This window comes from Nymphaea colorata, chromosome 3 (assembly GCF_008831285.2).
Source record: "Nymphaea colorata isolate Beijing-Zhang1983 chromosome 3, ASM883128v2, whole genome shotgun sequence".
Lineage (NCBI taxonomy): Eukaryota > Viridiplantae > Streptophyta > Magnoliopsida > Nymphaeales > Nymphaeaceae > Nymphaea > Nymphaea colorata.
This window is the reverse complement of record NC_045140.1, coordinates 16,367,988-16,395,642: the sequence shown is the minus strand read 5'-3', so window position 1 is coordinate 16,395,642 and position 27,655 is coordinate 16,367,988. Positions and strand designations below refer to the sequence as shown.

At 39.1% G+C, this 27,655-nt stretch overlaps 3 protein-coding genes and 1 pseudogene across 3 annotated transcripts; all 4 read left to right on the top strand.

Moving 5' to 3' along the window:
* The first annotated feature begins 336 nt into the window (after positions 1-336).
* LOC116250337 (subtilisin-like protease SBT5.3) lies at positions 337-4,143 on the top strand. Its single transcript, XM_031623966.1, has 4 exons — positions 337-489; positions 3,220-3,418; positions 3,601-3,831; positions 3,884-4,143. Exons 1-4 carry the CDS (start codon positions 337-339, stop codon positions 4,141-4,143), a joined length of 843 nt encoding a protein of 280 aa, XP_031479826.1.
* Positions 4,144-4,934: 791 nt separating this feature from the next.
* On the top strand, positions 4,935-8,618 carry LOC116250778 (patatin-like protein 2; annotated as a pseudogene).
* A 2,040-nt stretch (positions 8,619-10,658) lies between these two features.
* LOC116250779 (patatin-like protein 2) lies at positions 10,659-13,582 on the top strand. Its single transcript, XM_031624711.2, has 7 exons — positions 10,659-10,928; positions 11,120-11,301; positions 11,546-11,732; positions 11,833-11,997; positions 12,534-12,836; positions 12,985-13,160; positions 13,281-13,582. The coding sequence occupies exons 1-7, from the start codon at positions 10,791-10,793 to the stop codon at positions 13,333-13,335; spliced, it is 1,206 nt and encodes a 401-aa protein (XP_031480571.1). The 5' UTR covers positions 10,659-10,790; the 3' UTR covers positions 13,336-13,582.
* A 7,719-nt stretch (positions 13,583-21,301) lies between these two features.
* On the top strand, positions 21,302-24,188 carry LOC116250850 (patatin-like protein 2). Its single transcript, XM_031624800.1, has 7 exons — positions 21,302-21,551; positions 21,711-21,892; positions 22,195-22,381; positions 22,483-22,647; positions 23,274-23,576; positions 23,784-23,959; positions 24,081-24,188. Exons 1-7 carry the CDS (start codon positions 21,414-21,416, stop codon positions 24,127-24,129), a joined length of 1,200 nt encoding a protein of 399 aa, XP_031480660.1. The 5' UTR covers positions 21,302-21,413; the 3' UTR covers positions 24,130-24,188.
* Positions 24,189-27,655: the final 3,467 nt, after the last annotated feature.

Below are 27,655 nucleotides of genomic sequence, written 5' to 3'. Positions count from 1 at the left end.
CCCTCCCTCCTCCCTCTTTAAAATATGCACATAAGTAATGCCTCATTTCTTTGTTGAGGGTTTATGCTTTAAACTTTTGTGACTTGTCTGCAGTTACTAGCTCTTATTACAAAATAGTAATTGTTCCATATACGGGTCATATAGAGAAATTAGCAAGGATATGGAGTCATTTATAAAAGCAAAGGCATCCGTTAGTTTTACTTGAAGAATACAACGCATGCTGAGGCGACGTGTGAAGTGTGCGTTTCTTTTCACATATACACACTTCACATATTGTCTCCTTTTGAGATAACCAATCACCATAGCATCAAAAATAAACAAAACTACTTCGAAACTATGGCGGCCAAGGATCTTGAAGGGCCCCTTAATAAAACTATTTCGAAAACTATGGCGGTGGCACCAAGTATCTTGAAGGCCCGCCCCCCTGGGTCTCTTCCCAGTTGCCTCCACCATCATTCCTCCACCCCTCTTTACAGTCATTGCCGGAGAGTAAACAGCGACCCCCACCTACCTCACCGGATGTTGGGCAGACTATGTGTGCCGGCAGAGCGCCGTCAAAGAAGGCTTGACGCACGCATGCGATGCGACTCACCCAACGACCACACCCCCAACATTAAATAGCCTACAAAGAAGGCATCAGGGTCCCAAACCCTGATCAGAGAGCATTCTCACAACAATTTTAATGTGTCCACAACATGGCTACATTCTCAGAAGATGCAGTGTACCCACAGCAGATGCAGTCACTTACAGCTCTTTTGAGCTGTTTTCTGCACTGTGCCTTCAGCCAGCAATCTGTTCTCAAATAAATATTGTGGAGACCAAGAGGGCACTTTCTTGAAGAATATCTGATAGCTTTCGTAACTAAGCAGATTATTATCCCTCATTGCAAAGACTAGCATCTCATTACCTTTAACCCAGATGCATACAGATTGAACCATAAATATGGCTCCTTCAAACAATGGCCAATGACCCAAGGGGCAGCAGCATAACTTTTTTCCTTCCAAGATTTATTTTCCATTCAGTCCTTTGATCTAGCGATATCCAGATAAGTAACCACCCTTATATTCCAAGTGTTGTTTCCTTGGGAACCAGCAAAATAATTTCCTTTCTAAGGAGTCGATCACCCGGAAAGACACAATGCGCACTGACTCCCAAGATTGCTTCAATGTGCCACTGCCCCGACTTATTAACCCTTCAAATAGTTGAATAACCATTATGGCTGAACCAGTGCAATGGTCGATAAGGAACAAGGCGCCCTTGCATCCCAATAAGTTCCATCAAAATATTTGAAAGAGTTCAATTAACATTACAAACGTGATTTTCCTTGCAACATAACAAGTCAAAACTACGAACCTTCAAGCATCTGTTCCCGATGGCCACTTGCAAGCCCATTTGGTCGACTCTGAACTTTACCCTACCCAATGCCTTCCTCATGCTGTTTAGCTGTCACAATGTAAGGTTTTGGCAACTATTTCCTCCAGTGTGAAGTCCTTATGATGCCAGGTCCAAACTAAACATGGCATTGTCGGGGCATCCAACAATGGTAGACTTACCTTGCCCACATGCTCCAGTCATCATACTCACCCAGTTCAGGGCTTCGAGATTCAGAAATCTCCTTCAATGACTGAAGTAGACCAAGAATGATCAACAAGTGCGACAAAGTGGAAATCAAGCAAGACCCTCGCTCTGACCAGTTGGCTAGCCTCGACTACTCTGGTTGTTCTTACACACAGAAACATTTTAGACATGCATGCAATGCCCTAATTCCCTATAAGGAGTACTCTCTCCCATAGGGCTAAGGGAAGCCCACCCTAAAACTGCAACAGACAAAAACCCAAATGCCACCCGCAACCTTATTTATAAAGTAATATAGTGTATGTCGGACCCTTTGAATCCCTTGATTATCAGAGAAATAAAATCTCACATAAAAAATGAAGAATCAAATTAAATATAAGGCAAGCAAAAAAACGAACCTTTCTACCAATGTCCAAGATTAATGAAAAAGATTCAAAATTCTAAAAGAAAAATAAAACTAAACAATCTTGATCACTAAATAATGTAGCAAACCATACCTAACATGCAGTAGAAATTACTTTTTGGGACAAAAAATTCATGCCATTTCAATCTTAAAATTCTTTAAAATGATATTTTCGATAAAAGACAATGAAAACCGTGCACCATACTTTAAATTTATAACCAGAATCCACTATGTAGCAAATCCTGATTGAACATAGGGAATAGATAAATATTAAGAAATAAAGATCAAAAGATGCACTTCTATTACCATAAATGGAAACAAATCGAAGAATTCACAAAATAATATTCAGGAGTAATGCTACTAACTTAATCACAAAAATTGAAAATTAAATAATTCCTAAACTATCGTTGCTTTGAAGGACTAGCTTGTCACGTATGTTTAATTTGTGCTCCAACTCCATAGTGCTTTGGTAATCCTACTTTAAAATCTTTACTTTCTAAACTAACTAGACTAAGGTTACATGGCAGCTGAGCCTAAACAGATTTGGAAGACGATCAAAGAGGCCTGAACGATTCTGACTTAAGCTGTCCAATGCATACATTAGTAGAACTCACATCATGCCTAAAAGCCTAACTCAGTTCAGGTAAGCGAGAAACTTGATTTGGAAGACATTAAGATTCTTGTTGCTGCAAGCAATCTAGTTTCTGCATATAAATGTATTTTTCTAAAAAAATTAGAGCATAAATTTTGCAACCACTAAGTCAGATCAAATTCCTTGCAACAAAATTAAGTTCAACCCAGGCAAAAATGGATATGGAAGGAAAATGAATCATCATCCAACTTTTCGGAATGTAATTCTGCAGCAGCACCAACTTTGCTTCCACAGGTCAGAGATTTCTGGTGTATTGGATGTGGTTTCCGAGATCTCAAGAGACAATCTAATAAAAAAAACAAAAATAAACAATGACACGGCACACTGCTTGCCTATCTTTGTGCAAGTCATTGCCTATGCCTATTGCAAGGACGACTTCTCAGCCTGCACAAGTTTTTATTTGAACCAAGTTATATATAAACTCATGCAAATCAATTTGGATGCCACAACTTTGTAGGGAACTCCAATAAAAATTTGATTTTACAGTAGAAAACAAGATCATATATAGATGTCAAGGTTCTGTGACATTTTTATGTGAAGTAGACTAAGATTAAGACTCGTGATCATGTCTTTCGTTTTCATGTGACAGCGTGATATTACGGCGCCGGGAGTGAATGGCCTTGCTGCATATAGTGAAGCAACATCACCCACAGGTGTTCCTTACGACAAGCGCTATGTGCCTTATAATTTTGATTCCGGAACATCAATGGCAAGCCCCCATGTCTCTGGCATGGTGGGCTTATTCAAAAGAGCTCATCCAGCAGCTATTAAGCCAGCAATTAGTAAGGGTACTACCCCAAGTTGCATTCTGTCTTTAATCATGCCTTCTGGAAATATAGTCGCCAGTGAGATTACAGTTGAGATATTGTACTGTTACTGATCGATTTTGTAACTTTTCTAGTTTATTAAAACCTAAACACTATTCTTCTGATATCAATTATAATATGTATTTGCTTACTTTTTTTTGAAGCGATGCAAGCTGACAACAAGAAGGAATCGATGCTCAACGCCTCTCTGGTAAAGGCAACGCCATTTGGCTATGGAGCAGGACGTGTTCATGCAAACAGGGTCACAGATCCAGGCTTGGTTTACGACATCGGCATTAAGGATTATCTTAGATTCTTGTGTGCCATCGATTATGACAGATTTTGTTGCTCACATCACCAACAAGACATACAACTGTCCCTCCGAGACGCCCAAGGTTGGGGACTTGAATTAGCCTTCAATTACTTTCATCAACCTCACTGGCTCAGATACCATCTCACGAACAGTTAAGAATGTGGGCGGCGCTCCGGCCACTTGCACCGTTCGAGTCCGATCATCTCCCGGAATTTTCGTATCTGTAGAGCCAAAAAGTTTGGAGTTGGGGGCAATCGGCGAAGAAAGGAAGTTTCAGGTTGCTGCACAAGTGCAGAGAGGAGCTAAAGATGGATACGCACTAGGTTTGTTAGTCTGGTCTGATGGTCGACACCATGTCCGCAGCACCATTCTGGTGAAGGTGGGGATAAGCTGAGCATGTCAGTAATGGATGCTTAAGATCAAATCAACAGTATCAATTTTGACTTTATATACGTTTATTGAAGATAAATAATTGATCGTGGACTAGTTCCACTAGTGGTTTCTTACACGCAATTTTTTTTTAAATTTTTTCTATTGCCATTTGTATTTATTCCACAGTTACATATATAAAGATGCCAATAAGTCAATAAAGTGTCATGTGAATCACAGAGACTGCGTACCTCTAATTAAGAGGGGCAGCTGTAAGTTAGACTTAATTGGCTTGGACGGAGTGAACAGGTGGAGGAGGAGGAGGTTGACGTATGGGGTTGGATAGAGTCCACCCTCGTTCAACGGGCGCTGTAACCAAGTCAAACAACCGGTCAACAGACTTGGTCTGGAACCTGGGCTCCAGGCTTCCGTACACGGGATCGGTCCAGGTTCGTGAATAGAAAATTGTGCATAGGATGTATGATGATCAAAATGCTCTTTAAAGTAAATAAAGAATAATAATAAAAAGTGGTTATCAAAAAGTGGCTTTAAAGAAATGAGTGCTTGAAAGTTTCCAATTAGGAAGAGATAGATCCTTTAAACACTGTAGCATCGTGGAACTTCAGCTCTGATGTGTACGCTTCATCACTTGACCGAGCATTTCAAACGCGTGAACTTGTGTAGCGACTGTCCGACTGAGTCATCGTAGATGCCATATTTTTCATTTCATTGAGGGGAAAGGAGGTTCCCATATTGTCGTTATAGCTATAAATTCTAAGCGTAGGCTCACCATTCCTCAACACAATACCCCTGATCGTCCCTCCCACCCTTTATTACCAACTCCAGAGCTTCTTCCTCCCGGGCTCTGCACAACGAGCTTGCTTAATTTCATACTGTTCCTTTGAAGTTCTAGTAACACACACACACACACACATATTCCCTCTCCCCCTCATCAATGGTAGCATTAACAATGCAAGTGCAGGCGCTGCAGCCACCAACCGACGGTAACCTCATCACCATTCTGGCCATTGATGGGGGTGGCATCAGAGGCATCATCCCGGCTACCATCCTTAGCTTCCTTGAAGCACAACTCCAGGTACCAATTGCCTACATCAAACTAATATCACCTATCCACTGCAAATCATCATACAGTTTTCCATGGACATGCATCGCAAGCGAGGTGTAGTTCAGTCCCAATTCCTAACAATGTGTGTATCAGTTGGAGACTGAAAATTTAATTTTGTTTCTCATGAGCAGGAACTGGATGGGGAAAACGCAAGAATTGCAGATTATTTCGACGTCATAGCTGGGACAAGCACGGGAGGTCTGGTGGCCTCCATGCTTACTGCGCCTGGTGCGGCCAACCGGCCGCTTTATGCAGCCAAGGATATCGTACCCTTCTACCTCGATAACTGCCCCAGAATATTCCCACAATCCAGGTAAGTTTTTCCTCTACAGATAGATCGTTCTCTTCAATATTTTAAGTCAACAAAGTATTCCCGACCTAGCGTTCGACCCACCTGATCGATCACCCTTTGTGTGACAACAGGGACTACATCAATGGTCGTGCACGCTTGTCAATATTGCTATATGAATTGAGATATTACAAGCAAATGAATAGTTTGGTGGCCTTTCCCTTTAAACTAAGAAGAGGGTTATGTACACCTCAGAATGATTAATGATAAAAATACTTCTGGTTAATTAAAAAAAAAACCTTTTGTAATGACAAAAAAAAAAAAAATTAAAAATGAAAATGTTAAAAATAACATTTCTGTTTAAATAATTTTTAAAATATCCTGACTCTATATGTATTGAAATCATTCTCTTTAAGCTAGGTGCTTATGTTCAAATGTCAATTACTTGGTAACAATAACAGTAGAATTGGAAAGCTTCATGCCAACTGGAGCACTGTCATCTAATTGAACTCGTTTCTGTTGCATTGGCGTCTTGATGAGCGGGTGCAGTCTCCCATGGATTAATCGCATCAAGAAGTTGGTAGCTGCAGCGACTGGACCAAGATATGACGGTGAATATCTGCACAAGCTCGTGTGGGACAAGCTTGGGGACACAAAATTACACCAGACGCTAACCAATGTGGTCATTCCCACCTTCGACATCAAACTTCTTCAGCCCGTCGTCTTCTCCTCTTTTCAGGTTAGCGCCATTAATACGATCACCACATCCATGCATGGTTATATAGATAGAACTTTATATGTTGAGAATTGAAGGATTAATTGAATTGGTGTGCTTATCGCCAATATTGTCTTTGCTCAGCTGAGAAGGAACCCTAGCAAAGACGCATTGCTCTCTGATATATGCATCAGCACATCTGCAGCCCCCACGTACCTCCCAGCCCACTACTTTGAAACAAAGAACCAACACGGGGAGAAGCTTAGGAGCTTCAACCTTGTCGATGGAGGCGTCGCTGCTAATAATCCGGTAAGCAACACGCGGTTCACCATGCCATTGCCGTATTAACGGATCCGGCCCTTACCCGCAGCCATTTTTACTGTTCTTTTGAGTTAAAATTAATAAAACAAAAAGTTAATCTCTCTGTAATCTGACTTGCATATTGCCATTGGGCGGCCTTTTTAGCAAATTTACAGATTCTTTAATATATCTCTGAGTTTGAACCTGACTGTATGTGCATGTAACTTGTAATGAGAGTTCATCCCTCATGCATTTGCATCATTTGCCATTAATTTACCTATGTTCTTCTTTGTTTGAACATATATATAGACGTTGGTGGCGGTGAGTGAAGTTCTTGCGGAAATGATGCGACGAAATTCAGATTTTTTCGGCGTTAAACCCACAGACCATGGAAGGCTTTTAGTCATCTCCATCGGGACAGGATCGGCCAAAGCTGAGCACAAATATACTGCAGGATTGGCTGCAAAATGGGGAGTAATAGGATGGTTGTTGAATGGTGGGGGCAGCCCCTTGATCGACACTTTCAGCCAGTCAAGTGCGGACATGGTTGATTTCCATCTCTCCGTCGTCTTTCAAGCACTTGGCTCAGAGAAAAACTATTTGCGCATCCAGGTATTTATTTATGATAACAAAAAACAAATGGCTTTCAACAAAATGAACCTCATCCATTCACATGGTTCCAAAAAGGCCTTCGTCTTATATATATATATATATATATATATACACTGATTTCTTCTTCACAGTGAAGAAAGAAATAATAAAATTTTACGAGGGCAGTTGTCCGAACCTTTTCATGGTGATCTCATCGCCTTCGTAACGTTTTTGGTGGGTCAAGAGTCACTCTCAAATGGGGAAGGAAATAAATGGAAGTATGGAACGAGTCTGGGCTAGCCAGATATGAAGGGACCAAAATTCAATGCATGAAAAAAGGGCCTTTTAACCTTCGACTTTACAAATTATGCTGTGGATATACCTTTTCGTTGGAGTCGGTATTCGCCTGCTTTCTAATTTATTTCTCACAGGTTTTTCATTGTAACATTAAGATTAATTACAAGTACCAATTTCAAAAAACATTGTTTAAATTCTGACTTATTTTTCAATTCCTCAATTTTTCTTCGTTTTAGTTTTCAGAGAACTTTAAATATTTACGTTGCAGTTATATTAATTAAGCATAAAAAGTAAATAATATCCTTGGAAATTCTCATTGTATATTAACATTTTCATGTTTTTAGTATATATGAAATGCATTGAGCTGCACTGTAAGGGAAAACGGGTAAATGCCAGATCTTACTATGTCAAACTTGATGAAAATTGATTTTAAGATAATAGAGTGAAAATTAATTTCAAAAAAAAAAAAAGAAAAGAAAACCGAATTATATTTTCAAGCTACTGAAATACCGCTAAAACAAAAACAAAAAATGTCTTGTTTCTTTGCCTACCCGATATTTTAACTGGAGTTGATGGCCATGTGATGGTGACAGAGCTGTGTATCTCTATCATAAAAGAAAAAACTTATAAAAAAATATGAAATTCTCCTTTTTAGTACAATGGGTAGTCATGGGTATAGATATTTCTACGTAGCAGGATAGTGATTTAACCGGGGACGCATCAGCAGTTGATATATCAACCAAGGAAAACCTCGCCAACTTGGTGAAGCCCTACTGGACAGCCCTGTTTCACGTGTGAACTTGGAGACTGGCGGGCTCGAACCCATCCAGAACCATGGCACCAACAAGGACGCGCTTGTGAGGTGTATATATCATTTAATTGGGGAGTTTTCTTAGCTAGTTTTATGCATGGGGAGGGTTGGCTGGCTTCCTTAGTTTAATTTGATATTGAAATTTAGCGTTCATGTCATTTAATTAGTCATGCAAATTTTTCACGTCTGCAGGTTTGCGAAGATACTTTCCCAGGAAAGGAAACGTCGCCTCATGGGTTCTCCCAAGACGGGTCGTGTGGGAACTAACTATTTTGACGTTTGAATGTGTAATTGTAATAATCCCCGTTGTTTTATTATTGTGTGTATTTGATTTTCCTGCAGTTGTAACATTCTTTGGCATTATTGGATTAGGTGGCCAATAACGACATATACGTATATAAGAAGTCAGATAAATGTTTGAGATTTCTTTTCTTCCATGTTCACCATTTTAAGATGAGAAGAATAGTTGGAAAAAGAGAGAGAAAAGAATAAGCCACGAAATCGAAAGAGAAAAAATGAGAACAAACAAACTAACCCTGCTCAAAATACGGCTGGTTAGAGGAACAAAGGTTCGATAAATAGAGTAGCATTAATAAAATACCTAGAAGTTAGAACCTATGACGACATAATAAGAACAAAGGTTCGTATAAAAAAATTTACCTTTGCCCTTTTCTCCATCTTTTTCTTCTTGATAATTCGTTTAAAAAAAGTCGAAATGCTTTTACCCCTAAATTGAGTACTCTCATGCCTTGGGTGACCGGCATTCAATACATATGACAAGAGGGATTTTATAATGCATAATATATGTCTTCATAAATACGAAAAATAGTTGGTAGTAACCAACTATATATGTGATGAGAGGCGCCCAAGACAAGTAGCGTGTCGTGTTTCAGCCATCCATGTTTGATCAAGACAGCTTATCTTTTCCGGAGATGTGGTCAGAATTGGCTCGCAATAGCATGCATTTTGACAATGAATTCATACTTGGAACCCAATTTGGAACGAGTGGCTGGGTGGAGGCTTCGGCCTTGAAACCCAACTTAGAACGAGTGGTTGGGTGGAGGCTTCGGCGTTTTTCTGGGCGATGGGTCAAACTCCGCTTAAAATGAATTCATGGTTTTGCAGAACTTGGCTACAACTATTTTCAGAAACAGCTGTTGCTCTTTCATTTTCAGTTTAAGAGAGAGAGGGAGAGATTACTGGTTGGTCTAACCAGCTTCCTGTGTTTGATGAATATTACTCGTCTCCTATAACGATATTCACATCCAAAACATTTTAAATTTGCAAAAAATCCACGATATATGCATATATGGCTCCAGATGGGTTTTTGAAGGCGTTACAGGATGGATTAATCGAAGGATACAGTGTATAGTTCTTTCTTTGTCTTTTAGTAGTACTCTTCAATCAATTCCGAACAGACCCTGCTTCCGAAAAAGAATCTGCTTCGTTGAAAGAAGAGGGGGATTGAAAGCGGATCGTCAGCTCCCTCCGTTCCTATGGAAATGGTCAGGCCCCGCCGCGTGAAGACTTCCGAATAAGGTGCCCCAATTCAACGAGCAAGCTAGCTCGAAGGAAAAAATTGCACCAAATCGATCTAGACAGGCAACATTACGTAGTTAAGAAGAGGCCATTTAACAATGGAAACAAGTTTGTATATATCTGTCCCATCTTTCGGCAGATCATATTTTTGTGTGACACAGTATTTTATTAATCTGCCTTTTTGTGTAACACAGTATTTTGTTAATCTGCCTCAGCTCCTGAAACAATAACAAGGGTAACAAGTAACTTTTAAATGTATAGACAAGATTTCATAAGCTTTGAAAATTTTTCGGTTTTCAAAATTCTGGTTCAAAACATAAGTATGAAGTATCCCATCTGCATAAATATTTTCAAAAGATTTTAAATATTATTATTGGATCGGCTCGAATCAATCGCAAAAGGAGACCGACTTAATGCATTTTCCAAAAGAAATGGTATCAACATAAAATAGATTATATCAACTGTCCTTTGCAAATATCTCGCCGATCTCTGCAAATTCATAGATATTAAGTCATCCATATTTCGACCTAAAAAAAAAAAAATCATTTTCGGGCGTAGGAAAGTTGAGCGGCCACCCTTAGCTTTTTCCAAATTCGGAACCACGGCAATTAAACGTTTTTGTCTTTCAGGTAATGATGATGAGTGGGAAGTGCAATAAGTGGGAAAGTCTCACAACTGGGACGTTTTAGTGACGGACACGGAACCCGCCATGCTTGACTGTTGAAAAAGTCGTCATTCCAAGTTCTTTGTCATCCCAAATACCATCTACCTTTCTCTCTTCTTGTGAGGGGAAAGGAACTTCCCTTCCCATATTCTCGCTCTATAAATACTAAACTATTGAGCCTTCGCAGCCTCACCCATACCGCAAGCAAACTAGCTCTTTACAACAAACTGCAAAGTTTCCTCTTTTTCCTCTGGGCCTCTGAACAATCTTGCTTAGCTTTAGACATAGTACTGAAGTTTTAGAGCCACAGCAAATCTCTCTCTATCTCTCTTTTGGATCAATGGCAGCCACAGCGCCAGTGCAGCCCATCCAGCCACCAGCGTATGGTAAACTCATCACCATTCTGAGCATCGATGGTGGTGGTGTCAGAGGCATCATTCCAGGCGCCATCCTGCGCTTCCTTGAATCAGAACTTCAGGTACTAATTGCTTACTAACTTACACACTGCATAATAATCGTAGATTTCTTCATGGATAAGTATAGCTAGGTGACTGTTTATTACTAATTTCATACATGGTGCTCTTTATCTTTGATCTATCATAAGGAGAAAAATATATTATGTACGTACATGCAAGCTGACTGAAAAATTGTCTTCCTTCTCATGAGCAGAAATTGGATGGAGAGAACGCCAGAATTGCTGATTACTTCGACGTCATAACAGGGACTAGCACCGGTGGTCTGGTGACCGCCATGCTCACTGCTCCTGGTGCAGACAACCGACCCCTTTATGCAGCCAAGGATATCATCCCCTTTTATCTCGAAAACTGCCCCAAGATTTTCCCCCAGTCCAGGTAGGCTTATCTCCTCTCCAGACACAAAAAAACTCCAAGGTGAAGGCCCCACGTTCTCAATAAGCCGAAGTAGCCATAGGCAACTGGAAAGGGCTGGTCACGGTAAAACCTCGTGTTGCAAAATTAAAGAAAAGAAAATACAAACAAGAAACGAAAAGAAAAGAAAGCTTATTCATAAGCATGAGTCATGAAATCTACATGCGATCTTAGATTAATTAACCACTATTTGTTTGATGTGATGCAGTGACCCATTGAGCGTCATCCAGAAGCCAGTAGCTGGATTGACTGGACCAAAATATGATGGTAAATATCTGCACAAGCTCGTGAAAGACAAGCTTGGGGACACCAAATTGCACCAAACTCTAACCAATGTGGTCATTCCCACCTTTGACATCAAATATCTTCAGCCAGTCATCTTCTCCTCTTATAAGGTTAGAAATTGTCACGGTCATGGCCATATACATCTTATCATGTAAGTGATACTGGAGGAAATGATCAATTGATGTCTTTGGCTCCTCTGATTCTGCGCAGTTGAAAAGGGATCCCACCAAAGACGCCTTACTCTCTGATATATGCATCAGCACATCAGCCGCCCCTACCTTCCTCCCTGCTCACCACTTTGAAACAAAGAACGAAAAGGGAGAGACTATTAGGAGCTTCGACCTTATTGACGGGGGCGTTTGTGCGAATAATCCGGTAAGCACTACACAGATTTCAATATTTTTTTTTTATTTGCAGCATTTTCAGACATGGAGTCCGCCTAAGTAGTTAGATTTAACAAAGAAAACTTAAAGGTGCTCGAGCTGACAACAAACATTATTTTTTCGAATAGCATAGTCAAAAGTGTATTGTGAAAATTTGCATTGGCGCCAAGTCAAAGGCTGTCAGTGACTCTTGGTTTCACTTGCCTATTAGCAAATTTAAGTCTTTTTAATATTCAAGCATTCAAGAACTAATTGCATAAATTATGTCAGTGCTATTTCAATTTGGGTAGATAATTAAATGAAAAGCACCCTTTTCGTCTAAAAGAAGATTAGAAGCTGAGATTGATTCTTGGCCATCTTAACCATGTTAATCAAATTATTAATGAAAAAAGAGTGTTTAGCTCTAATTTTGAACTACAACGTGAAAAGCGTTCGCTCCTGTGTTTGTCGCATGCGTGTCAGAGTTCATCTTTCTCGCATTTACCTCATTAGCCATTAACTTCTTTTCCCTTTTATCTGAACACGCAGACATTGGTGGCGGTGAGTGAAGTTTCTTCTGAAATGGTGCAACAAAATCCAGATTTTTTCGCAGTTAAGCCCACAGACTATGGAAGATTTTTAGTCATCTCCATCGGGACAGGCTCAGCCAAAGATGAGCACAGATACAATGCTGAATCGGCTGCAAAGTGGGGAATGTTGGGATGGTTGGTGAATGGTGGGAGCAGCCCTTTGATCGACACTTTCACTCAATCAAGTGGTGACATGGTTGATTTCCATCTCTCCGTCGTCTTCCAAGCAACTGGTTCAGAGAAAAACTATTTGCGCATCCAGGTATTATTTACTGTGAAATTGAATTGTCTACTTTCAGAAAGAGGATAAAAGTATGGAACTGCAATTTAATCGAGGTTATCTGAAAACATATATGATATTGTGCACCATTTGGTGCAATCTCTAACTATTGAGTATCTATATATAACAGCATGATCGTTTGACCTGGGATGAATCATCGGTTGATAAGTCAACCAAGGAAAACCTTGCCAACTTGGTGAAGGCCGGTGAAGCCTTGCTGAACAAACCAGTTTCACGTGTGAACTTGGAGACCGGCGGGTTCGAACCTGCCCAGGATGAGGGCACCAACAAGGACGCCCTTGTGAGGTATATAAATTGATGGTTTTTGTTCTTGATTACTTTCATGCATTGTGGGGAGCTTAGATTAATTAACTACTGAAATTGAGTGCGTCCTATGATTACTTATGTAAATTTTTGTATCTGCAGGTTCGCCAATAAATTGTCCCAAGAAAGGAAACGTCGGCTGACGGGATCTGCCTAGACGGCTCGTGTAGGAAGGGGCTATTTTGACGTTTAAATGCTTAATATTGTTCCCCTTGTTTTATTATTGTCCTGTAGCTTCGGCCGGGGAACTTTTAAGATAGTTTGTCATATTAATTGTCCGATAGAATTACTAATAATGAATGCCTCTCTCTTTTTCTGATTAGCTCGCACTCTCTCCCCCTCCTCTTGCCTTTCCTTCCTGCTCAGATTTCTGTTTTTTCATGTTATTTGCTCTTACTTTCTTTACTATTTTTTCTATTATGCCATTTTTATCTTTTTCTTCTTATATTGTTGCTAGGTGACTCCTTGTCACTGCATTTTGTTTCTAATGAAATTCCATTTTGTCAGTTCTCTTCAATAACTGTATGAACATCGTATTTGATCGGGCAAAGAGACATGCCTCTGATTTGATTCTCATGACTCTCTCTCTCTCTCTGAAAAGACAAGGCATTGTTGTGGTTTAAGTGGATGGATGTTTGTGGCTTTGCCCCTCCAACATGACAAGATAGTGGCAGCGTTATCGCTGTTTGTTTATAGATCATTGGCGAAAATTTGATATTCAAAATAATTTAATTCGATGTTCTACAAAAACAAGCGAACTAGGTTTGTACGCTTCTTCCCAAGACAACGCGCCATTCCTATTTCCAAGCATGCAAGATCGAGCGATCAAAGTCCCCACCTCTTTTATAAGGCATGGATACAGTCAGCGTCCGACCAAGTACTCATAAACGGACTGTTGGTTGGTCGACGCTAGCTACTGATATACTCTGGTTAATGATCCTTCAACTTCTTTATTATGTGGACCTGTAAGGAGGTTTATAAGCAATTGATTTGTGGAAGATATCTATTTGGAGGCCGCTCTATGGGTGGGTCGATCTGGGGACTCATGTTTCTTCTGGTTGAGAATCTTGACTTTCTTAAAAGTGAAGGAGGAAAAAAAATTGGAATCCAAAATCAATGGGGGATATCATATTGTTAAAGGTGATTTAAGAGGAGCAAATCGATGGGCCATGTCATGTTGTTGTTAATTGATTGAAGGTGATTAACACAAAACATTGACAGAGACAGTGAGGACGTGACTAAGTAGCTATGCTCTAAATTAATGCCCTTCATTTAATTGGCATGGAGAGGGAGATGACGAAAGCCTTTCCTTGACAAAGATATATTTTATTGCTCAGAAGATTGTGGGCTCACTGAATGAGAGGAAACAGCTACTTGACGGCTGATCATCAGCAAATGGCATGGGAAAGTGGGGCTACCGAAAAACAGTTTAACACGGATGGATCATGCAAGAATGTTCTATACATAATTCATGAAGAATATAGAATACGACATTCATGCATTAATGTCTCCCTTTTTCTCCTGACCCCGAAGCATATTTTTCATCGACCAGTACTTTGGCTCGAGCTTTTTCATTTTTTTCCTAGGTAAGTCGCTAAAAAGACGTTGCAATATTATTCTTGAGCACTTTTTTCCTAGGTAATTTATAATGTATAAATGGGGCTATTTTAAATATATGTATGTTTCTTCAAAAGAGTTGAATTTACTTTAACTAGTTCAAGGGATAGATTACCAAAATCAGTTTCTGTCCGCTTGTGTATCTCTGTAAAATCACCACGTCGTTACATAAATAAGGCACTTGACGACCACCATCTTAAAAAAAGAAAAAGAAAAGGCAACCATGAAAATTGCGATCCCGAAAAATCAGGTATTTGACACGATGAATCTCGAGAGTGACCGTTCCGCCCGTGTCCACTCCATCCTCTGAACTGCAACAAGCCTTTTATTCTTCATAGTTAATGCGAGCAACAGAGAGCTCGTTCTCCTTTTCCCCTTTATTTTTGAGCGAGTATTTTTAGGAGAGGGAGGGGTGAGGGAGTGAAGAAATTAATGCCCAAAAATCGTTGAGCTTCTCTCTGTACAGAATCTAAGCACCACAGCAAATGTCAATCTGCTGCGAGCTGTTATGCACGGCAAGGATGTCAATCCGCTGCGACCTGTTATGCACGACAAGGTGCAGAAAAAGTGTACACAATAGTGAAAATCTTTGCCTACGTAATTGGCTTATGGCTCGACCAGTCCTATTTATACTTATATAGTATAAGCGTAATTGGGGCATAGCACCATCTGCCCTAAGCAGATAATGTGTTTTATACTAAAAGAATTAAGCGTAAGTGTATGCTTGTGTCCTAAGTAGATAATGTACTCTATACTAAAAAAGTTAAGCGTAAGTGTATGCTCGTATTGTCTCAAGGGGCATAGCGTAGCTGGTCGAGCTAGGGGCTTGTATTAAGGCAGATCTCTAATTCGATTCTCGTGGGTGCTATGTTCCTATGTCTTAAGGTGTTAGGATGCTGCACCCAAGCTAAAGGGTACACCGTTGCTATCGTTGACACCGACGCAGTTTAGAACCTCGAAAGCAGGAGAAATAGGGGGTCCTTCGAACTTTTTTCGAGCGGTGAATTTAATACCCCTTGCTAACCCGAAAAAAGGGCATGCTGGTGCAACTATAAAGTAAAGTCTAAAGAGGTACAAATAGTTAGAAACATAAACATATCACAAGGAGCTGTCTCTCTTTACTAAATTCATTGAAGAATGTTCTATATACAATTCTAGAAGAATATAGAACGACATTCTTACATTAATTTCTCTCTTTCTCCTTCTCCTGACCCCGAAGCATATTTTTCATCCCCGAAGCATATTTTTCATCGACCAGTGTCCCTAGGGCTGCACACGAGCCGAGTCGAGCTCGAGCTTGCCCAGCTCGAGCTCGACTCGACTCAACGAGCTCGAGCTCGAACTCGACTCGAACTCGAGTCGAGCTACCTAACACAAGCTCGAGCTCGACTCGATTAAATAAAGTCGAGCTCGAGCTCGACTCGATTAACTCGATTAGCTCGTCTAAATAAAATATGATCCTTCTTTTTAAAATATCTAGTAAATTTCATGACGTGGGATGAAATTTGTTTACTCGTCGAGTATAAACGAGTCGAGTCGAGTATAAACGAGTCGAGTTCTTAAAACTCGAACTCGACTCATTTACTCATTCGAGTTTCATTGTAAGCTCGAACTCGACTCGTTTATAAATGAGTCGAGCTCGAGCCGAGTTTAACCGGGCGAGTTCGAGTCTAGCCAAGTGTCCCGTTGTTCACAGGACATGTACTTTGACTCGAGTTTTTTCACTTTTTCGTTTTTTCCTAGGGAAGTCACTAAAAAGACATTATATTATATACTTTTTGCATAAATTCACTCTTACACCTTGTGTGGCCCGTCAATATGTATAAATGGGGCTATTTTTATACATGTATGACTCAAATAGTTGGAAGATATATATGACAAGGGCGAAGCAGTTTGGTGGAGGAGACTGCAAGGGACCAGAGGTGCATTCCTGACTGAAGTTTCCTTTTAGGAGTTCCATTGTTTTCCTTGGTAGGGACAGCTCGCAGACCGTTTCTGTCTGTTTTCTTTTTTGTTTTTTTTTTTGAAAGAGAGGGAGAGAGTCGGTGTGTTTTTCAGAATGGAGTCAAAGTTGGAATGACTCAAGCACAACAAACATATAAACTCTTTTTTCAAAACATTATTAAAATAATGGTTTTTATAAAGCTAGGTTGTAACTGAAATAATTTTTTTTAATAAAGATGTCAATAAATGGGGTTCAAATCAAATGTACTTGAACTGCATTATGATATCTCATGACTTTAAAATGTCCACTTTATTCAAAACCAAATTCAAATTCGAATCAAGGATTTCTTAATCAGTGTTATTTTTTTTTTTTCAATATCTAGCTTTTTTGGAATCAATTTGAGTAGATATCCAATCCCAATTTGATCGGTCGACAAAGGAGGTGCTATATACAAGTAAATCACCGGGACTCACGTCAGAGGCTGTAGATATACTTAGTTAATTGTCTTAGATGGAGTGAACAGGAGGAGGAGGAGAAGGTTGGCTTATGGTCCACCCTGGGTGGACACGTTTTGGAAGCTCGGCTTCAGGCAGACCGATTCAAGAGTGGGTCTAGTGCATCGTCCACGTCAATAGCGCCAAAATGTTCCGAATACCATTAAATAAGAAAAAAAAGCAAAGGCACCCAGGGCTGGCCATCAAGCCTAATACAAAGTAGGTTTTGGGCTGGCCAAAAGTCTTTGTTGACGGCTTAAATCGAACCAATTTAGTTATCGAGCCCCAGTAATGACATAACTTGTATAAAAAGTTTTTTTTTTTTTTTTGAGATTTCTTTTCTCCAATATTCACTATTTTAAGGTGAGAAGAGTAGTTGAAAAATAGAAAGAAAAGAATAAACTAAGATATGGAAAGAGAAAACATGAGAAACATATGCTTGTATGTATTTATATTTACATTTGCAATATTTGATGACATACATCAATACATGGACGCATGATCCTTGCTACACCATTGTTATACCATAATTTTTCAAAACTTCCAGCGTCATTCAAGACAGATTTATAGTCGCATGTACATGTATATTGAAGTATTGTACTGACATCCACTACATATTGTTTATGTTAAAGTATTATACTGACATCCACTTTAATATATAAAAATAAGACAAATATAAATTCACAAACAAAGAATGGAAATTATTCAAACAACCGTATGTCCTTAAAACTGATCCAAAATAGTGAAATTGATAAGCACGTACAACATCCTATAAGATCATTGAGAGTCCATTATCAATTATTTTGTTGAAAAGTAATCGAAAGTACGTATATTACATTTCTATGTAATGAGTTTGTAATATAATGACAACATTACACAAAATCATGAATATGTATTTCTTTTAATAAGTTGCTTTCTTGTTTTGGGAAATTAGTGAAAAAGATACACAGGCGCATGCAACATATTAACTAGCATATTATTTGCAATATACAATTTAGAGAATGTTCTCGGCAGCCATCACGTGTTGAGCTGTTCACTATTAGGACCAATAAGAACCCGAAAAACCAATGTTGTGATTGTAAGTCCCATTTAAATAATTACATTCTTCTATCTCATCAATATATATGTTATGCATATGCTCAAATAATTATATTTTTCATGATATATGTTGTAGGAATAACTAAAATAGCAACTCCAAACAGTACCTCAAGAGATGCAAAATACAATGGAAAGTAATAATGTCTACTCCAAGGTGATGAATGATGGGGCTTGGTGTTAGTCATTTTGAGTTCCGTTTGTCCTCTAAATAGAGTGAAATACGTACTCTACGGGGAAAAAAAGCATCATTGAAGGATAAAGTTTTTTGTTTGAGTCTCAGTTTCTTCAATTTCAAGCTCAAGTTATTCAATTTATGGCACAACATTTTGGTGATACGAACCTAGGTTTAGTAACAGTTCATTTGTTGTAACGGTTAATGAGTTGTATTTGTTAAACTTTATTTTTGATATAACTAACATGTTTTCTTAATGTTCACTATAGATTAATGTTCACTATAGATACACCGACACTGCCAAACTTTGTATGATTTACTACTCAGCAATAAAGATTACTGTGGTAGCAGAAATTGTTCATATTATCATTTTGTTAAAAATTGATTTGCAACATTATTTAACTATAGTGAATCAGTTATATTGTAATATAAGTTTGAACATTTGCTATACTTACATGTTTGGTTCATGAACAAATTATTATTTTGTTTTGTTTCATTTGATAAATGTATATGTAATTTTGATTTTCGAAAAAATTATGACATAGTTTGTTTCATTTGGAAGAATTTCATTGACACCTAAATAGCATCGATAAAAGGTAATAACGTTTTTTAAGTCAAACATTGTTAAAACTTTAACCGCCATCCAATTATTTGTCAGTAAAAATTTTACCAATGGCCTGTCCCACTCTAAAATGTTGGAAATAACATATTATTACCTAGGTCTGTAATAGTCAATGTTTACCTACGTCTAAGCTGAGCTGATGATACCCCACACTGACGCTTCTATATAGTGTGTCTCTATTTTTACCGTCACTCCCTTTTATCAATAAAAGAGCAACCGACACTCTCTTTGTCAATAAATAAAAAGAACAAAATGTTGGTAAAACCATTATCGACATGCGTTCTACGTTCAGCGGCATTTGGCGGCCGTCAGTAATGTTTGGGTTTTTTTGTAGTGTACAAGCATAGTAAGAGGACATTTTAGTATTATTTTTTTTTAAAGTTTGTCCTTTAGAGTCTTTTTTTACTTTTTTCGAATTTCATTTTTGTCTTCCCAAAAGTTTTTTTTTTTTTTTATTGTGTGAACGGGGGTATTTTCATCAAAACCATATTGGCGCACAAAAATTTCTATAACTCATATATCCACCTGCTTATATGGTTATGACCTTGGCCCTAATTGTTACAATTTCCCCTTTTCTATAAAAGGAAGTGCAACAAGCACATACAGGGGTGTAGTTTTGCCTTCTTCTCCCTCTTTTTTCTTGATAAATCGTTTTAAAAACGTCCAAATTTTTTTACCCGTAAATACAGTGCTCTCATGCCAGGGGTGGCCGGCCTTTCTAATACTTAATATAATCCTTCATAAATGCGGAAAAATGTGTCAGTAAGCAATCATGTATGTGATGAGACGGGGCCAAGACAAGAAGCGAGTCGTGTTTCAGCCATCCATGTTTGATCAAGACTCTTATCCCTTACGGAGATGGGGACCCCTAAGGGGTTTCGTCGTCAGAATTTGACCGGCGAGCACCGAGCGGGTTGGTGCATTACGACGGTGGAATTCATACTTGGATTCCAATTTGGAGCGACTTCATGGTTTTGCAGAACTGGCTATAACTATTACCATTTCTTCTTTTTTATCAGTCTCAGAAACCGCTGTTACTCTTTCATTTTCAGTTTCTGAGAGAGAGAAGATGACTGGTCTGTCTAACCAGTTCCCTGCCATTAAATGATTTGCACTCGTTTTCGATAACGACATTCCAATCCAGTACTCTTCAACCACGACCCTCAGTTTCCCCGCTCCTCAAAGAGAATCTGCTTCGTTGAAAAAGACGAGCACTGAAACTGGGTGATCCGCCCCGTCCGTTCCTGTGGAAATGGTCAAGGCCCGCGTGAAGCCTTCTGAATAAGGTGCTCATTCACTCGGTGGAGCAAACTGCACCAAATCGATCTAGAGAGGCAATCAATTACGTAGTTAAGAAACAGGAGATTTAACAATGGGAGCAAGTTTATATATATCTGTTCCATGAGCCTGTCCCATCTTTGGGTAGATTTATATTTCTTTGTAACACAGTATTTTATTAATCTACCCTAATTTATAGAACAGTAACAAGAGTGACAAGTAATTTTTAAATGTATAGACAAAATTTCATAAGCTTTGAAAACTTTTTCTGTTTTTAAAAATTCTTGGTATGTATGTTAAAGAAAATCAATTCTTATGGTTCTTAACATAATTATGAATATCACATCTGTGCATAAATATTTTTCAAACATTTTAAATATTATCATTGGATGGGGCCAAATCTAGCTTAAAAGGAGACGATTAAAATGCATTTTCCTAAAAAATGGTATTTTAGGGGCCGCTTGGATAAAGGATAAAAGCCGGACAAGTTAAAGTGGATTATATCAATTGTCCTTTGCAAATTTCTAACCGCATAGCTTTGATCTCTGCGACTTCATAGATGTTAAATCACAAAAAAAATTCTGGCGTAGACCCCTTGAGCTTTTTCTAAACTCGGAAGCAAGGTCAATTAATTGTTTTGTCGTTTAGATAACGAAGATGAGTGGCAAGCGCAATAAGTGTGAAAGCTTATCAAACGCTTTAGTGAGTGGAACCCGCCTTGCTTGACTGTTGAAAAAGTAGACATTCCAAGTTCTTGGTCATCCCAAAGACCATCATCTTTCTCTCCTCTTCTTTGGGGAAAGGAACCTCCCTTCCCATATTCTCGCTCTATAAATACTAAAATGTTGAGCCTTCGCAACATCAAGCAAACTCGCTCTTTACAGCAAACTGCAAAGCTTCTTCTTCTTCCTCCGGGCCTCTGAACAATCTTGCTTAGCTTTATATATAGTGCAGTTCATTTGAAGTTTTAGAACCACACCAAATCTCTCTCTGTCTCTTTCTTGGATCAATGGCAGCAACAACGCCAGTACAGCCCATCCAGCCACCAGCTTATGGTAAACTCATTACCATTCTGAGCATCGATGGTGGTGGTGTCAGAGGAATCATCCCGGGCACCATCCTCAGCTTCCTTGAATCACAACTTCAGGTGCTAATTGCTTACTTCAAACTAATATCCCTTGTATAGAGTGCTTCTTCCTGCATGGCTATGTATAGTTAGGTTGTTTATTACTGATCTTGTATATCTTTTGATTCTTCATGAGGAAAATGAAGACGACTGACAAAGTGTCTTCTCTTTTGTGAGCAGGAATTGGACGGAGAGAACGCCAGACTTGCTGATTACTTCGACGTCATAGCAGGGACTAGCACCGGTGGTCTGGTTACCGCCATGCTTACTGCACCTGGTCCAGACAACCGACCCCTTTATGCAGCCAAGGATATCGTGTCCTTTTATCTCGACAACTGCCCCAAGATTTTCCCCGGGTCCAGGTAGGCTTATCTCCTATCCAGATACAAAACTCCAACGTGAAGTCCCCATGTTTATAAGCCGAAGCAGCCATAGGCAACTAGAAAAGGCTGGTTGCTGCAAAGTTTTCAAACAAAAACGAAAACAAATTAAAGAAAATTTATTCAGAGGCATAAGTCTTGCAATCTCAGATTCATTATATATGCATATTTTATGACGGCAAACAGAAAAGTTGGCAGCATCATACTGGATTCTTGTAGTTATCTTCTCCAGGTTCGTCCAAATATTGAGGCCGTTTGTGTTGCTTTTATTTGATGAGATGCAGTGGCCCATGGAGCGTCGTCCATAAGTTGGCTGCTGGATTGGCTGGACCAAAATATGATGGTAAATATCTGCACAAGCTCGTGGAAGACAAGCTTGGGGACACCAAATTGCACCAAACGCTAACCAATGTGGTCATTCCCACCTTCGATATCAAGTATCTTCAGCCAGTCATCTTCTCCTCTTATAAGGTTAGAAATTGTCAGGCTCATGGCCATATACATCTTTATAATGCAAGTGATACTGGAGGAATTGATCAATTGATGTCTTTGGCTCCTCTGTTTCTGCGCAGTTGAAAAGGGATCCCACCAAAGACGCCTTACTCTCTGATATATGCATCAGCACATCAGCCGCCCCTACCTTCCTCCCAGCTCACCACTTTGATACAAAGAACGAAAAGGGAGAGACTATTAGGAGCTTCGACCTTGTTGACGGGGGTGTTTGTGCGAATAATCCGGTAAGCACTACACAGTTGATCAGGTTAATGGTTTTTGTTGAATCCAGCCATGTCTCCGTTCGTTGAAAAGCGTAATTTTCAAAATATCATGAACACCTAAAAGAAATAAATCAGATTTTACGTATATACATCTTTGCCAATTCTTTTTCCCATAAATCGAATTCCCATGATTTATTTCTTTTATTTTCTGCATTTTGAGACATGGAATCCGTAGTTAGTTTTAAAACAGAAAACTTAAAGGTGCTCGATCAGAAAACGAACGTTATCTTTGCAAACAGCATAGTCAAAAGCGTGTTGTGAAAAATTTGTATTGGGGCCAAGTCAAAGGTTGTCAGAGAACCTTGGGTTCCCTTGCCCATTAGAAAATTAGGTCTTTCTTAATATTCCTGTAGTCAAGAGCTGATTGCAAAGATTATGTCAGTGCAATTTCAATTTGGGATAGTTACATGAAAAGCGCCCTTTTAATCTAAAAGAAGATTAGAAGGTGAGTTTGATTCAGACACCCTAACTTTAAACTACAACGTGAAACCCTGTGCTTGTTGCGTGCGCTTCATGTCATGAGTTCGTGTTTCTTGCATTTACATAATTGGCGATTAACTTCTTTTCCTTTTTCTCTAAACACGCAGACATTGGTGGCGGTGAGTGAAGTTTCTTCTGAAATGGTGCAACGAAATCCAGATTTTTTCGCAGTTAAACCCACAGACTATGGAAGATTTTTAGTCATCTCCATCGGGACAGGATCGGCCAAAGCTGAGCACAAATATACTGCAGGAATGGCTGCAAAATGGGGAGTGATGGGATGGTTGTTGAATGGTGGGAGCAGCCCTTTGATCGACACTTTCAGCCAGTCAAGTGCGGACATGGTTGATTTCCATCTCTCCGTCGTCTTCCAGGCACTTGGCTCAGAGAAAAACTATTTGCGAATCCAGGTACTTCTTGCGCAAACTGTATTTATGTTCTTTCGAAGCATGGGTTCCCATTTGGTTCACATGCTTCCTTACGATTTACATCCCTACGAATGATCTACTATCAGCTCCAGGCATAAACAACCATAGACTCTGCCGATCATGTGATATGATATATGAAAGTAACCGGCTTTTAATACGTTCCGTAGCTAATGTTATCTACATATACAGCACGATCATTTAACCGGAGATGAAGCATCGGTTGATATATCAACCGAGAAAAACCTCGCCAACTTGAAGGAGGCCGGTGAATCCTTGCTGAACAAACCAGTTTCACGTGTGAACTTAGAGACCGGGGGGTTCGAACCCGCCCAGGACGAAGGCACCAACAAGGACGCGCTTGTGAGGTATATATATTAATGGTTTTTGTTCTTAATTACTTCCATGCATGGTAGGAACCTTAGATTAATTAACTACGGAAATTGAGTGCGACATATAATTACTTCTGCAAATTTTTTGCATCTGCAGGTTCGCCAAGATATTGTCCGACGAAAGGAAACGTCGGCAGACGAAATGAACCAGCTATTTTGACGTTTAAATGTTTAATATTGAAAAATATCGTTCCCCTTGTTTTATTATTGTCCTGTAGCTTCAGCCGGGGAATTTTAAAGATTCTTTGTCATATTAATTATCCGATTGGATGAATAATAATGAATGTCTCACTCTTTGAATTTCCATTCTCTCTCTCTCTCGCTCACACACACACACAGATCTTTCTTTCTCTCCCTGATAAGACCTATCATGAGCTGAACCAAGGCGTGAAAGGCAATATGGAAAGCCAAAATTAAAACAAATGTTCAAATGGAATGGAAAAGAAGATTTGTTCGGCATTCAACTTTGGGAATTTGAGAGACTGTATAAGAGGACCCAAAATGGCTGCATAGACCAAAATTTTGGCAATTTCTTCCCGTGGATAACATCAAAATTAAGTGCAATATCTATTTGGAATCCACTCAATTATATATATATATATATATATATATATATATATCTGGGGCCTCAGGTTGAGAATCTTGACTCGCCCAACATTAAAGGAAATCCAAAATCAATGGGGGATATCATATTGTTAAAGGTGATTTAAGAGGAGCAAATCGATGGGCCATGTCATGTTGTTGTTAATTGATTGAAGGTGATTTAAGATCAGGAGCTCAACACAAAACATTGACAGAGACAGTGAGGACGTGACTAAGTAGCTATGCTCTAAATTAATGCCCTTCATTTAATTGGCATGGAGAGGGAGATGACGAAAGCCTTTCCTTGACAGAGATATATTTTATTGCTCAGAAGATGGTGGGCTCACTGAATGAGAGGAAACAGCTACTTGACGGCTGATCATCAGGAAAATGGCATGGGAAAGTGGGCCTACTGAAAAACAGTTTAACACGGATGGATCATGCAAGAATGTTCTATATATAATTCATGAAGCATATAGAATACGACATTCATGCATTAATTTCTCCCTTTTCTCCTGACCCCGAAGCATATTTTTCATCGACCAGTGTCCCATTGTGTTCACAGGACATGTACTTCGGCTCGAGCTTTTTAACTTTTTTTCTTTTTTCCTAGGTAAGTCACTAAAAAGACGTTACACTATATATTTTGCGGAAAATTCACTCTTACAATATGTGTGGCCTGTTGATATGTATAAATGGGGCTCTTTTTATACATGTATGTTTCCGCCATCCATGTTTGATGAAGACAAATGTAGTAGTGGGGGGAGATATATGGCAAGGGCCAAGCAGTTTCGTGGAGGAGATTGCAAGGGACCAGTGGTGCATGCCTGGCTGAAGTTTCCTTTATGGAGTTTCATAGTTTTCCTTGGTAGGGAAAGCTTGCAGACCAGGTTTTGTCCCTTTTTTTTTTTCTTTGAAACAGAGAGAGAGAGAGAGAGAGAGAGAGAGAAATGAAGACGGACGGCCAGAATTTGACTGGTGAATAGTGTGTTTTTGACTATGGAGACAAAGTTGGAATGACTCAAGCACAACCATTCCCTCTTCTTTGGTGGCCACTGAATAGAACCTCTGTACTCTTTCAATTTCAGTCCGCAGAGGGAGACGGAAGAGAAAGAGGCAAATTTGAGTGAGGAAAAGTCAACGAAAACAAAAAAGTCAGCCAAAAAAAATAAAACAAAATTAACAAAGCGGCGACCAAACAAAGAAAAAGAAACAGAAATAAGAGAGATGGAGGGGGGAGGAGAACTATTTTGCTGTAAATTCACTCATGGATGGACTTGTAGGAAATTCAAGCAGATTCCCATGCCAACGAGTTTGCCAACTGTGGTGTAGAGTATCTTTTCAAATGTATAGACAAAATTTTATGAGAATTTAAATCAATCGTCTAATTATCATTTCACTTTTAAAACTCACGTTATAAGTGTAGAAAAAAGCATCGTTTTTTTCATGATTTATATGTTTTTTAAACGTAATATTACATATGCATAAATCTTCATAGAAGGGCCTAAAATATTGGGTCCGATCAAATAATCAACCTCAAAAGGAGACCGATTTAATGTATTTAGCAAGGAATGGGCATACTCCAAACAAGGACAAACCCAAGCTTAAAGTAGATTATCAGAAAATTCATTTTTGGTGCAATCGAAACTAATTATGTTCTTGATTCCTACTTGTTAGATGTTAGGACATCCATTTTTTCAAGTTCAAATGTGTTGTATTATTACTAGTTATTAAAATTTCAGCTATTAACAACTTAAATTAAAGTGTGCTTCATACAAGTTCGTTGGAAACTTTATACTAAATTATTATCATATTAGACTATTGTTTATAATCATGCTAATAACTTCTAACAATATTTTAAGGGTGCCAGTCTTTTTAATTTTTCGTTCAGGGCTTTTCTTTTTTGTCTTTTTTTTTTTTTTTAAGTTTTTTGTTAAAAGCCACATCTCTGACGTGATCAACAATGTTTAAACTGTCAAAAGATTGGATGCGAAGACAGTGAACATGTAAAGGCCACATCTAAGTTTCATGTCGAGTCAAAATGAACGAAGTCCGGAAAAATGAGATTTGATTCGGTTGGACTTAGTAAAAGGTAGCTGGCGGAGACCCAGTGTGTTGAACCATGCAAGTCAGAAATTTCGGAAAAACTTTTATGAAATACTTTTCGTTTTCCAAACACGGAAAGACGTTCGGTCTGTTAAAGAACCGATCATACAAAGGTCTTGTCGTTGATGCAATTAAAGGTTTTGTCGTTGATGACCGGTCGCTTTAGAACTTCACGTTTCTCACCATCCCTGGCTTGGAAAAGTATACGATGATTTTTTCTCTCCTCTGTTGACGCCAAATGCGCATTCATGCAGTCAAGGACTAACTGCATAAGTGCGATTTCATTTTGGGAGTCTTTTCAATATTCATGCAGCCAAGAACTAACTGCATAAATCATGTCAGTTCGATTTCGATTTGGGATAGATAAATGAAAAGCACCAGTTTGATTCTTGGCCATCTTAACCATGTTAATTAAATTTTTAATAAGTGTCTTGCTCTAACTTTGAACTACAACGTGAAAAAGTGTTCGTCCCTGTATTCGTCGTGAGTTCATGTTTCTTGCATTCGCCATTAACTTGCTTTCCTTTTTCTCTAAACACGTAGACATTGGTGGCGGTGAGTGAAGTTGCTCCTGAGACTCTCTGAAATTTCTAGTCCTGTCCGTCGGGACAGGATCGGCCCAAAGCTGAGGATTGCAAGAGGAGCTTTTTTGCTAAGCTTGTAAATTCCAGGACTCCCGCTTTAAAGATCCCTTCCCTGGATTCCTATTTCCACGCTTTCTTCTAGTTTTCAAAGATCGTTGTATATGTTATTTACACTATGTTTCCTCCCTCTCCCCTGCATCTCTCTCTCTCTCTCTCTCCCCCCTTGTGGGGATGGAGAGTGATGACATTGGAAGTACTCTTCCTCTTCTGAGACCGACAACCTTGTGATGAAGAACGACATAGCGCTTCATGGAACATGAAGTGCACAATGAAATATAACATCTTTTTAATCGATTGTATATATAAAATTCAAATATTAATATTATATTTGCTATAATTA